The sequence below is a fragment of the Fragaria vesca genome, linkage group LG6, assembly GCF_000184155.1.
Source record: "Fragaria vesca subsp. vesca linkage group LG6, FraVesHawaii_1.0, whole genome shotgun sequence".
Classification (NCBI taxonomy): domain Eukaryota; kingdom Viridiplantae; phylum Streptophyta; class Magnoliopsida; order Rosales; family Rosaceae; genus Fragaria; species Fragaria vesca.
This window is the reverse complement of record NC_020496.1, coordinates 7,179,694-7,193,237: the sequence shown is the minus strand read 5'-3', so window position 1 is coordinate 7,193,237 and position 13,544 is coordinate 7,179,694. Positions and strand designations below refer to the sequence as shown.

Genomic DNA, 13,544 nt, shown 5'->3' with positions numbered 1-13,544 from the left:
TATACCTAATTTTGGAACACACATCATGAAAAATGTTTCTCACCCACCTCTTCACACCTCTTCAGACTTCAGATCACATCAATTAAAAGGGAGAAAAACTGAAACATAGAGCACAAATTAACAACCGCCAAGGCGCCAAATACAAGTGCCAAATATCCAAAATGAATCATCAAATACCTAAGCACACGCATCAAATAGTTCCTAATCCAAAACCTTGGGGATCAATCAGAAGCAGCTTGCATTCCCTCATTGCATTTCTTGTGGCAACTCTTCTCGTTGGCACTGTTTATCTTACCCAAGAATATGCTGTACAATTCTTAGAGGATAGTACTAGTTCTACCGTAGTGGGAACTTCTGGAGATAGCTGCAATATGTTTTCAGGGAAATGGGTATTTGATAACCAGTCTTATCCTCTATACAAGGGATTACAGTGTACTTATATGTCTGACCAATTGGCTTGTGAGAAGTTTGGGAGAAAAGACTTGAGCTTCCAGAATTGGAGATGGCAACCCCATCAATGTGACCTCCCTAGGTCTCTCCCCCTATCCCTAAATCTCTCATTTTGTTTTTGTTTTTGTTTGGGTTAATGCATTTTTAGTCCCTGTTTAGGGTTTTGCTCATGTTTTATGGGAGCATGATAATGAGGGTGTTCTTTTAAATGGCAGTTTTTGAGCTTTGTGGGATTGTTTGTTTTCGTGTTAAAACATATAAGCTTAGGTTCAATGCCACAGCGTTGCTTGAGAGGCTGAGGAACAAGAGGCTTGTGTATGTTGGGGATTCCTTGAATCGAAATCAATGGGTTTCCATGGTTTGCCTGATCGAGTCAGCTGTTCCTGCAGAGCACAAGTCCATGCACACCAATGGCTCCTTGACCACCTTCAAAGCAACTGTAAATTTCTTTTTCTCCTATTCTATTTAGTGGTCTTAATGTGCATATATATATATATATATATATATAGATAGCAAAACCTAATTGGGTTTGTTTGAGTATGTTGCATAATTCTAACTCACCAAAATATACCCAAGCCGGATCATTTTGCTATACTTGAAATGTTGTCTACTGACTGATGTTGTCAAGAAAATTCCATGCATGTTTATGAGGGAACATTTTCTCTAACAAAATGTTGGAAAGTTTAAAATGGTATCGTTAGATTATCAATCACGATCATAATTCTAAAGACAAGTTGAGCTTATCAGTAATATATCACATCGATCATTTGTTATATTTTCTGCCTAGGGAACATTTGCATAACCTACTCTTTCCAGCTTAAAAATAGAATAGCTAGTCATATGATTTTTTTGACGTTGTTAAGGTATGCTGTTACTCTGTTAGTTATAATATAACTTCAATCACAATCATATAGGAATTTTGGCCATCAGGAGACTAATTAATTTGATTCTGATCACAACAACAGCTATTGCTTACTGATTAATTATTGGTGATTAAGGAATACAATGCCACAATTGAGTTCTACTGGGCTCCATTGCTAGTGGAATCAAACTCAGATCACCCAGTGAATCACCGGATACCGGAACGGATTGTTAGGGTTCAGGCAATTGAAAATCATGCCAGGCATTGGAGTGATGCAGACTTTCTTGTTTTCAATTCTTATCTTTGGTGGAGAAGGTCCATGATGAGTGTCTTGTAAGTACACTTTGCATTATGTAGAGCCGTAGAGGTTAAAGAACAACAAACCATTTGATCCACCTCTCTTTCAAAACTTACAATTGTTGTTGTTGTTTGCAATGAATAATATTAAAGGTGGGGATCGTTTGAAAGCTCTAATGGAATTTACAAAGACGTTAAGATGCCTAGAGTGTATGAGATGGCTCTAAAGACTTGGTCGGATTGGTTGGAGGTCCATGTTAATCCAAACAAGACCAAATTGTTCTTCGTAAGCATGTCACCTACTCACCAAAGGTACGTACTATCTTGTTTCATACGCTGAACTAGTCAGTTTGATACGTTATATATGTTACCGTATCGTGATCATAGTCGCTACTTTGGTAGCTAGAAGTCATTATATTTCATAGACTGATCATGTATCTGACGCTGAAAAATCACAACTCTTAACACGTAAACAGTGCTGAAGAATGGGGTGAAACTAATGGCGAGAATTGCTATGGAGAAACTGAGCAGATTAAGGTGGAGGGCTACTGGGGAAATAGTTCGGATCTGAAAATTATGCGTGTAGTCGAGAATGTACTTGGGGAGCTGAAAACAAGAGGTTTGGATGTGCAAATGCTCAATATCACACAACTCTCACAGTATAGAAAAGAAGGTCATCCATCAATTTATAGGAAGCAGTGGGATGTTCTAACAGAAGAGCAATTAGCAAACCCTAGCAGTTTTGCAGATTGTATACATTGGTGCCTCCCTGGAGTGCCAGACGTTTGGAATGAGCTCCTCTATGCTTACATTTTCCAATGACATGTAGGATGACAACTTCCATTTGGAAAATTTCCAAAACTAAAAGAAGCTTTGCCTGTATCTTGTCGGAACTAGTAAGATTAACCAAACTATCAACGAATATAATGAACGGTTTAGTTTTCTTCTTGCACGAGTAAAACAAGCTGTACACAGAAATTCATATGTTACGTACGGCTGCTATAGAAATTTGAATCGCAAGACATTTTTAGGAGGTAGAGGTGTAAATTAGATCAGGATCAGAGATGAAAAATTGGTAAGTTTGCTTATAAATAAAGATAATTCAGAATGAGTACTCATGATATTTGTGTATAAATCTTGAAGCACCAGCTAATTATAACGATGAATTTTGCTCAAACACTTGTAAACCCAAAAGTAAGGCTGCATTTTTCTAATGTGAGATGTATATATTCTCAACGATAGCTATTTATAATTAGAGTTGGTTGTACTTGCATGCTAGCCACAACAACACTACCTCTCTTGATCTTATACCTGCTGGTCTCTAATGGAACAACCCTTTTTGCTAACAAAATTCTTCTCGGACTTGAAATGAATTAATTAGATACATCTAAAGAAAATATAAACTTTGATTCTTTGTTTTGCTGTCACCCTTTTGTGTTTTGTCATGGTTCCCTCTATTATGCTTAGCTATATTATTATTAACTCAACAACCACCTTAGTAACAGAAGATAAAACAGAAACTTTGGGTTATTGATGTAATTAAGACAACGCCTCCGTTGTGGTTGGTCTAAAATGGAATCAAATTCTAAACATTGTTCGTGTAGAAGTAGATAGCTAGGCATTTTTCCATTATGCATTGCATGACCTCCAACCCAACACATATTATATACAAAATGATATCAGAATATCTCATATGTTAAGCAGGTAGGTAGAAGTTAGAACAACCCTTTTGACTATATATTATTTTTGTTGTGGCAATGATTGATTAAGCTGAGCTGGGAATCTTCTGAAGCTCGATCAGCTGGAATTTACAAGGAGTTTGTGTGTGCGCACAAGAGATGACTCCAAATGCTTTGTCGCTTTGGTAATATGTTAGTGAGTTGAACACTTAATTAGCAAAGGCCGGTATAGTTTCGCAAGTCAGGTCAACTGCTTAAGCAGTTAATTAAGCACATGCAATTATTCTCTTGCTTGCTTAAGTGTAACAATTCAACCTTAATTAGGGCACTTGGAAAATGTAATCTAAGTAGGCTAGAGGTTGTAGTCGATACCAAACCAACCCTAAACTGAATGAATTTAGTTCTATTTCGATTTCAATCTCAATAAAAAATAATGAATCGAAGTTTAAGTGGAATTTCTTTTATTTCAATCGAGCCGAATATTTTTAATTTTTGGTATGTTTTGTAAACACCATCAGATGAAAAGCATTCATCTTAATATCTTACAAGCCCCACTCCCCTCTATGTATCATCTTAAGATGAAATTTTATGGGTTATCAAACAAGCTAGATTTCATTTTCCATTTATGACGAGCTGTATGCGTTTATGTGCCGGCGATAACAGATCCTCCATATATGAAGAAGCCCTGCACCGACAATTCTTGAAGCTAACAAAGTTGGTCCTTGTTTGGTCAATCTTGAGTCTTACTTTACTTCACTCAGTCATCAACGTCCCCTCGAAGTTGTTTATTACCCTTGGTTTCTTGTAACAATACAGAATCTCATCCCCTAATTATAATACAGCAATTTAGGTAAAAGATGATGATTGAGGGATCAATATTCTGTACCACTACCATACACAAAAAGAAGTAAAAAGATAACAAATCCAACTGATGATGACCACACGGCCCAAACCTGCTCCATAATAATCAGACAATTATACACTATATTCTGGCACAGAAGCTTCATTACCCACCCACCCAATTATTTTTTGGACAATCATTATACAAAATCCCAAACACTTACATTTTGCTTAGTTTTAGTTTTTATTTTTAATGTGATGTTATTCCATAAGGAATATAAAGCCCTCTGATTTTCTGTTCTTTTCTTTTCAATTCATTTTCCAAAGGAAGCATAATGAAGTTGTGGAACAGAAAGAAACCCCATTTTCCTGTACTGGTCTTTTTCTTCTCTCTGTTCTTGGTCTTCTCAATTCTCCACAATGAACGCAGCATTTTGCAAATTCAAGACCACCCAGATCATGCTCCTCGCCATCACATTCCAGTCACTTATGTAAAGCCGAATCGCCTCACCCATCAAAACCATGTTACAGGTATAGCCATTGCTTCCTTCTTTGCTGTAAAGTTTGATTCTTTTGTGTTAATTCTTGATGAACTGTTTACTGGATGGTTGAATTAGTGGTCTTTTTTGAGTTTATGAGGAGGGTTTAAGAGGGTTTTTCACTTTATGGGTCTGAGAGGTTTTGGTTAAACTCGGTGCAGCTAAATATGCCCTGTTTTACTGTAAAGATTGAGTCTTTATGTTAATTCTTGATGAATTCTTTGCTGGGTGGGTAAATTAGTGGTCTTTCTTTGATTTGATGAAGAGGGTTTAAGTTGGTTTTTGTGGGATTTAGAGGTTTTGGACAGATTCAGTACATGCAACTCCACCAGAGAGTACAGTGGGAGGAAAATAGCCTGGACTGATAATCTGACTCCAGAACCGCTTCACGGTGGCCGGGGGGAGAGTTTGGAGAGTTGTGATGTGTTCTCCGGCAAATGGGTGTATGATAATTCCTCCTATCCGCTGTACAATGAATCGGAATGCCCTTACATGTCAGACCAGTTGGCCTGCCATAAACATGGAAGGTCTGATTTGGATTATCAGTATTGGAGATGGCAACCCCATAACTGCAACTTGAAGAGGTAATGACTTGCTATTTCTTCTGAGTTTTTGTAATGTGCTTCTTTGTTTTACAATGCTTGGCTCATGAATGTGTTTGCTAGTTTGGAATTAGAGGCTCTAATTCGAGTTTGCTTGTTGAATAAGTATTCGATTCAATATTGGTTTATAGATAAATGAATGTAGGTAACCGAGATATTGGTTTATAGATAAATGAATGTAGGTAACTGATATTCATTTTGATATTATAGAAGCATAGAACTTATGGCCAATTGTGCAAAGTCTTAGATTAATGTAAAGCCGCTAATGGCATGTGATTATTGGCTTTCAAGTTTCTTTATAATCTAGCATTTGGGTTCACTGATAGATAATATGTTTTTCTTTTGTAGATGGAATGTGATTGACATGTGGGAGAAGTTGAGGGGTAAAAGGTTGATGTTTGTAGGGGATTCATTAAACAGAGGGCAATGGATATCAATGGTCTGCTTGTTGCAATCAGTGATTCCAAAGGATAAGAGATCCATGTCACCAAACGCCGCTCTTACCATTTTCCGAGCAGAGGTAATCAGAATTTCTATTTAAGAAGGTGTAGACTGCAACTAGAGTAAGCCTATTTGCAAGGAAATGGGGTGTCAGTGAAACTGCAGTTCACTAGGCTGCTTATGTCCAAGAGAGAAATGTATATATATATATTTTTTTCCTGTACTGCATTGTTTAGTAAGAAATCAAAGGTCATAAGCACAACTAAAGTTTTGTGTGTGCTTTCCTCATATGTGAGTACTGAGTATATTGCAGTATAGCAGAATTATATCCCAAGTATCTCGAAGAGCTTCTTCAATGCTTTGTTTGTGCCATTTTGCAGGAATATAATGCTACTGTGGAATTTCTTTGGGCGCCTCTTCTAGTAGAATCTAATTCTGATGACCCTGTGAACCACAGATTAGAAGATCGAATAATCCGTCCAGATTCAGTACTTAAACATGCATCAATATGGGAGAATGCAGACATACTAATTTTCAATTCCTACCTGTGGTGGAGACAAGGCCCAGTTAAGCTTTTGTAAGTATGGCAATGCATCCAACTTTTCGTTTAGAAAGACCTGCAATATATAAAAAGACAATGAATGGTATCTTACTTGATCAGACTTCCAATTATACAGATGGAGCACTGAAGCGAATTCTGTCTGTGAAGAATTAGATGGTATGGGAGCCATGGAATTGGCCATGGGGGCTTGGGCAGAATGGGCTTCTAAAGTCGATCCCCTCAAGAAGCGGGTCTTCTTCGTCACAATGTCTCCTACACATCTCTGGTTAGCAAAAATCCCTTTTAGAATATTGTTTTAATCCCCAAAGTAGTTGTTATTTATACTGAAAGCTTCAATCTAGTTTATTTTTGCCTGAACGGAATATAGGCTTTCTCTAAACTTAAATGAGGTGGTCTATTAGGCCTTGTCAGTGTATACCCTCGCTAGTTTTAGGAAATTTTGCCAATTGAATCCATATGTAAAGATATGGAGCTCCCCTGGGAATTGGACCCGTGACAGGTACTTTACATGTACACATTCTCGCAGTTAAATGTAGATTTGTGGGAATACCTCAGATTGTAGATTGCTACAAACACTAATCCTACTTCTTTATGTTGAAACTCGAGTAACAGTCATAGTCTCCCTTAAAGCTGTCATTAGAATTATGGTTAACTGTGCTTTTGGAGCTTTTCAACTTGAATTAGTGCTTGCTTGTCAAAAAGTTCTCGCAACTGTGAGTTGCCTTCTGCTTCTCTTTTCGTGTGACCATTTTTGGCTTCAGATCCTTGTTCACCACTTATGTAATCTTTTGTCTTAATACATGGGACATGTATCAGAACCTAACCTTCAAATGTTTCAGATAGAAATTGTAAGATCTCGATGACATTTAAATCTCAAATTATGGACCAATTTTGCGTGTTAATAGCTTAAACATTATTCTTGAACTGCCACATATTCAAATCTTGCCTGTATAACAACATATTGCCATACGGGTATTAGTTTTGTTGTAAAGAGTATATTAACTGCAATTTCCTACAGCTTTTGGTCAACTTTCTGACAGTTTTACAGTGTCTTTTGTGAACCTGTCTTAAAACTCAATCCAATATGCAATTTCTGCAGGAGCCGAGAGTGGAAGCCAGGAAATGAAGGCAATTGTTACAGTGAGAAATCCCCCATTGACTTGGAGGGCTACTGGGGAAGTGGCTCTGATCTGCCTACTATGAACATGGTGGACAACGTCCTCAGTAAGTTAAATTCAAAGGTTTCAGTTCTCAACATTACTCAACTGTCAGAGTACCGAAAAGATGGTCATCCTTCCATTTACCGGAAATTTTGGGAAGCACTTAAGCCTGAGCAGTTGTCTAATCCAGCGAGTTACTCTGATTGCATACACTGGTGCTTGCCTGGTGTACCTGATGTTTGGAACGAGTTGGTATACCATTTTTTGTAAATAAATGCAGTCGTTAAGGCCTTCTTAATGCTTTCATGCAACAGTTTGCCTTGTTTCATCAAAATCATTAGGTTCGTTACATGATTCGATTCTTAGGAATATAGAGGTGTTCAGCTATAGTGGATCCATAAATAGTAAGTGTGGGGGTCTTGGTCGTTTCTTTCTATTAGGAGCGTCCTTTTGGTTACTTTTGTATATGAAAATAGGGATGGGACTCTGCCTTTTGGTTACTTTTGTATATGAAAATATGGGATGGGACTTTGCCTAAATCGAACAATTTCAAGATGGTAAGCCTAGGATCGAACCGATCAATGTAGGTTTGTAAGTAATGAGAATATGCATTACAAAAAATAGAACGAAAACTCGCAAGGGAGCTTCATACTGATCTGCATTCCTTGCAATCCAGTGAAGGAAACAGTTGGGAGATTCACATGTGATGCAGCTGAGAACTTCTCCCTATGAGCATACGAACTCTGGCGAAGAAAATTCATCATTAACATCTTTATGGGAGACCCAAAAATTTCATATGATGGGCGCCGCAACTTAATGCAAAACTCTAGCTTTTGCTTGAGAAGTGAGAACCTTCCTTGACATATCTGAAGAGTTCTTATTGGTGTGAATCCTCCGCAACTGAAACATCATCTTCACAAGTGCATCTTGTATCCGTTGATAATGAAGATCAATATATTTAGTGCGTGAGCGGTCAATTGAATTCTCTCTAAAACAAATTGCACTTTGACAATCAGAATGTTTCTCAAATTGAAACAATTTTGCTTCGCCCTATTCTTCAATTAACCTCTTCAACCATACAATCTCTTCACTAACTTCATAAATTTGTAGCAAATATACTCAACTTCAGTTGTGGATAAGGCACCACATTTCTATAATTTCGATTGCTATGACATAGCGCCCCTTGCAAATGTAAATAGGTACCAAAAAGTTGACTTCGTGTAATCTAAATCTCCATCAAAATCTGCATTTGTAAATACTTTGAGGACTATACTTGATCCACCTGAGCATAAATGCAGCTTTGAGCTCTCTCTCAAATATTTGAGAATCCAATTCACAGCAGCAACTGCCTGCGCTATATTTGGTCGCGTGCACACTATAGCATGCATAAGACTACCACTGTTGTTTCATAAGGAATTGAATTCATCTTTCTCTTTTATTCTCCTGTAGTTAGACACTTGGACATGACAACTTGCTTAACTTGAAATGAGTACTCAAAGGTGTACTCACAGCCATAGCTTCTTTCTTGTCGAACCTTAATTTCCAAGTTTCCAGCATGCGTTTGATAGGAGCATAATTATACATCATTTATATCAAATTCCTCTATAATTCTTTTGTTATTTCAGTGCACATTTTAGTTATTTAGTTTGCTTATTTCGAAGCAAGTAAGAAAAAGAAAAAGAAGATTAGAAGGCAAAATTCGTAAATCTGTCTTTGCAGATCAGTTAACTCTGACATAGCACTGTGAGAACAGCTCAAAATGAATAAGATTATGAGTTTTCTATGAATGCAAAGCTACGGGTGTCTACTTTCAATATTTTTTTTTATACATTTTTTCTAGAGAAAATATGGCCAATTTAGTACCGAAAGGTCAATTTGGGTGTGATTTGATCTGAATCTTGACGAAAATATGTGTTTTGAGATTCAAATCACATCAGAAAGTCCATGGACGAGTTTATATTTCATGTTTCTACTTGTTATATCGATGCGGCGCTAATGATAAAAAATTATATGAGGTGACATTCTTCCATTATTGGTCCTACATATGTGCATTAACCAGAATATTCAAAAGAAACCTAAATCAAGAAGGATTGGTTGAAGGAAGCTATATATATATATAAGTCTACACTATCATCTATGATCTATCATCCTCTTCGTCTCCTCTCTCCTCCCCGTTACTCTGCGTTATTTTCTGTGTACCATGTTTAATTAGGTTCTTGGGGGCTGCTTGAAGTCCTAAGACATTTACAAGATGATTTGACTTTTAGTTTTAATTCGAGGTGTGAGACTTTTGTTTACTACTTTTCCATTGATGAATGCTTGCTTGTATATGCTTTGAGTATACGGTTAGTATGCATGTTAGGATTCTATCGCCTTGATTGTTTGATGTTTGTGTCAATATCAGACTCAAGTAAGCATCAAATAACAATCAAAACGATAGAATCCAAACATGCATACTAACAATACACTCAAAGTATACAAACAAACATTCATCAATAAAAAAAAATAGTAAACAAAAGTCTCATATTGAGTTAAAAGAACCTAAAACCAAAACTCAAATTATTTTGTAGATCATGTGTTGTAGAGTAGAGAAATAAAAGATAATTCCAATCAAGTATATACTGTTGGAGAATATATACAAATATTATCTGAATCCACAGCATTGTAGTGCTGTTCAATTTGGAGTGCATGATTGCAAGAAAGCACAGGGACCTGCACAATCATTTATATTGATATTAAACCCTGGCTTGACATCAAGATAGGGCGCCTGATCCGGTTCTGGCGTTGGGTGCATTACTCATGCGACGACAAGATCCAATTTAAAATACCCACCAGCAGATGCTTCTGCTTCCTCCTCCAGCAGTCCTCCTCCTCCTCTTCCTCCTCTTTCCTCCTGTTCAACCTAACTGGGCACCAGTATGGCCAACAGCACAATTCCTGGGCTTTCTGGGGCCACGCTATCATGGTTTCATTTATACACAACCTAATCTCCGCTTTGACCTCTTGACTTTTCTCCCTTGCATGGCCGAGCTAAGCCAGTTTGGTTTTGGACGTTTCAGTTTCGAAGATGATCATCATCACAGTTTTACGGGATCAAGGAAAATATTGTCTTGCATATTACGTGCTTGCAGGCCAGGGTTAGCAGTTAGCTGCGAAACTGTGCATGCAGCTATCTGCATGTGAAGGTAGGTGGCTTAGGTTTGCAAATTAAGGAGCACATGAGTCGATAACACAGACTCCAAAGTTAATGAGAAAACTAAGTTAATTGGATATACATTCTTGCCTTATTCCTTCATGGTTTTCATTATTAGAGTATATTCCATGTTCATGTAAAACTGTAAAAGATATCGCAAAGTCGAATATGGTACGTCGAGTTTTCACCCTTTTCACCCATTTTTCATGTTTATTGTATGCCCTGATTGGCTGTAGAATTACATTACAAAGACTTGAAAAGAATGAGCATTCATACTATTAAACCATTATATGTTGAATTTATAACACTTGCAATCGTTTCAAGCCGTCTATTTTTGAAGACGAATTCTTTTGTGAATATGCAAGAAAATCCTATCAAAATCCATGACTTGAAATCCTACCTAAATAGATTTCAAAACGAAGACTTTATCTCAAACACTCATTGCAGTTCGTTCTTGCACGTCGCGCCATTGCAGTCTTGCAACCTTTAGAGTTTAGATGGACCCGGAAAATATATACTGACCTATGGCCCTACGTTTCCACGAAAGTCGCCGATCAATGGTCCTGAGACGGCGACCACCACCACCGCTGTCCTCACTATCGATCGCTGCCTGGCCCTGCAGTCTTTGGTGATATGGAAGAACTCATCATTTTACTGACAATCTCATGGCCTAGCTGCATTTGTTTAACACAAACTTTTTAACGAGACAAGAATATTTGTAACTTAAACAATAGCAGATGATTAGAGGAGAATGATTATACATAAAATAAGGTGAGATCGAGGGACACGTGATTACTATGACATCGAATCAGATCACACAGGCTAGGAAGAGAGAGAGCTAAACATATGCTAATTAATCTAACACTTCAATTTCCTCCAATCGGAAAAGCTAGAATAAGTTCTAATTTTAATTTTTGTTCATGAACCTATATCAAATCTCTGGACAACATCCATAAAAAACAGAAATTAGGAAGATTACATTCTGTCCTAATTACAAAACATGAAAGATGAAGCTAAACCCACCAAATCAAATTAAAAGATCTAGTTTTAAGTTTTGCCAACGTTACATTCGTCGCGCGACTTGAATCTCTTCATATTATAGATGAAATGAGACTACACTTTTAAAATATCATGATTAGAGGCAGGTTATAGCCAATTCGTAAATAGAGCCCTTTTTTTTTTCTCTCTCGAAAACCCTTGCTCTGCTAGGGTTTCTTTATCGTCAACTCTAGCCGTCTTCGACAATACCTTCTCAGCCATGTCTGACCAAATTTTCTCCCTAGCATCACTCTCAACCCCGTCTGAGGCTGCTCATGTCAACTTTGGGCCTGTCGGAGAGGCGGCTCTCGAGGTTTCCCACTATTTCATGGTTGGGCGCCTCCTCAAGCGACGTCCCAACGTCGCTGGCTTTATGGGAACGATCCCATCCATCTGGAGGCAACGCTCTGGTCTGCAAATCCATTTCGAGGGAGACCGATTCGTGTTCCAGTTTGATCGGGAAGCAGATCACAACAAAGCTCTCCATGACGGACCTTGGTTCTATCAGAATGCGATGCTGGTGACGGCGCCGTACGACGAGATCTCTGCAGTGGTGAACCCTCCTCTTCATTCCATTGAGACATAGGTCTCGATCTTAGGGTAACCGCATTTGCTGCTCAACAAGAAATCTCTTCAGTTGATCTGACAATCTATTGATGAAGCTTTGCATAGACTCCCGGTTACAGAGATGGAAGAACTGACTATAGCAAAGCCTAAGCTGTTTAATGGCGGCTTTCTGAGCAGTGATGTTGCACTAAGGGCTGAAAAACATAAAGAGGAAGCTGTGCAATTGGCTGCAAAAGTGAAGGCCTTAATGCCGGTACAACTGCCTGAGAAACACTTGATGGTGAATGATGAGTTGACTGCTAGGGTTCTCAAAGCTTGTAAGGTTGGAGTTTTGTTGTTCCCCCACTTGTTGAGCAACAACAATCTGCCAAACGGGGAAGAAAGAGGACAACAGAGCATCCTCTTATTCAACCGGGGAAGAAGATGCTTGAGGTGTCCACAGTTCTGAGTCTGGAAATTAAAGACTTGAACTTGAGTTTTCCTAATGAGTTGGGTCGACTTCTGGTGACACCCCCAAAGAAAAAGGGTGGGCAATCAAGAGGGTCTACAAACAAGCCTAAGGAGGGTCCACTTCGCCCTACTCTAAAGGATAGGAAGCGGTTGTTAAAGATTCTTGAGGAGGATGATATGATAGAGGAAGTAAATCCTTCTACTGATTCTACAGAAGCAATGGAAGTGGTTGGCAAAGAGGTAGCTCTACCTCTAAAGACGAAGTCTCTGACTGAAGTTGCTGCAGTGGAGATGGAGAAGGCAGTAGTTGAAGTGGTGAATTCCACTTCTATTATCACATCTGCTTGATTGAGAGATCGACAAGAAGATAAGAATTCTGTTGTCACAGTTTATAACGCTTTAGAGTTTTTAATCTTCTTGTTTTTGGTTTTATTTTCGTAAAAAGTAAATATACTTGGATTAGTTGTTTTAGTATGTTTGTGTGAGGAGCGTACTAAGATAGTTTTTCTCCATAATAGTTTTTTCTGACGGCCCTCTGGACAGATCATTGCTGAGCTGTTTGCTGAGCTTTATTAATAAATGACATCTCTTTAAAAAAATGACAACACTTTTAAAATATGGTACGATCAATTATGCCACACGAAGTTGCTAACTGGTAAGATACAAGGTGAGAAAGAAGCCAGAATAAAGGTATACAAAGGACAAGTTCATGTGTTCGAATTCAATCTAACATGGAACACCGACGTTTCGAAAAGAAGGTTGTCAAATCGGGTAGATATGGTATCCATCTAGTGTCCCCAAGTGCATGCAAGTTGTCAATTCCCATACCTTCCGATTTAAGCAACCAAAGTCCTCGAATGTACC

General features: G+C 38.1%; 2 protein-coding genes across 2 annotated transcripts; both read left to right on the top strand.

Moving 5' to 3' along the window:
* Positions 1–161: 161 nt before the first annotated feature.
* LOC101306944 lies at positions 162–2,431 on the top strand. Its single transcript, XM_004305060.1, has 5 exons — positions 162–532; positions 718–889; positions 1,449–1,645; positions 1,763–1,921; positions 2,086–2,431. The coding sequence occupies exons 1-5, from the start codon at positions 162–164 to the stop codon at positions 2,429–2,431; spliced, it is 1,245 nt and encodes a 414-aa protein (XP_004305108.1).
* Positions 2,432–4,463: 2,032 nt separating this feature from the next.
* On the top strand, positions 4,464–7,741 carry LOC101306657. The gene is made up of 6 exons (XM_004305059.1): positions 4,464–4,659; positions 4,963–5,251; positions 5,618–5,789; positions 6,091–6,287; positions 6,388–6,537; positions 7,372–7,741. The coding sequence occupies exons 1-6, from the start codon at positions 4,464–4,466 to the stop codon at positions 7,700–7,702; spliced, it is 1,335 nt and encodes a 444-aa protein (XP_004305107.1). The 3' UTR covers positions 7,703–7,741.
* Positions 7,742–13,544: the final 5,803 nt, after the last annotated feature.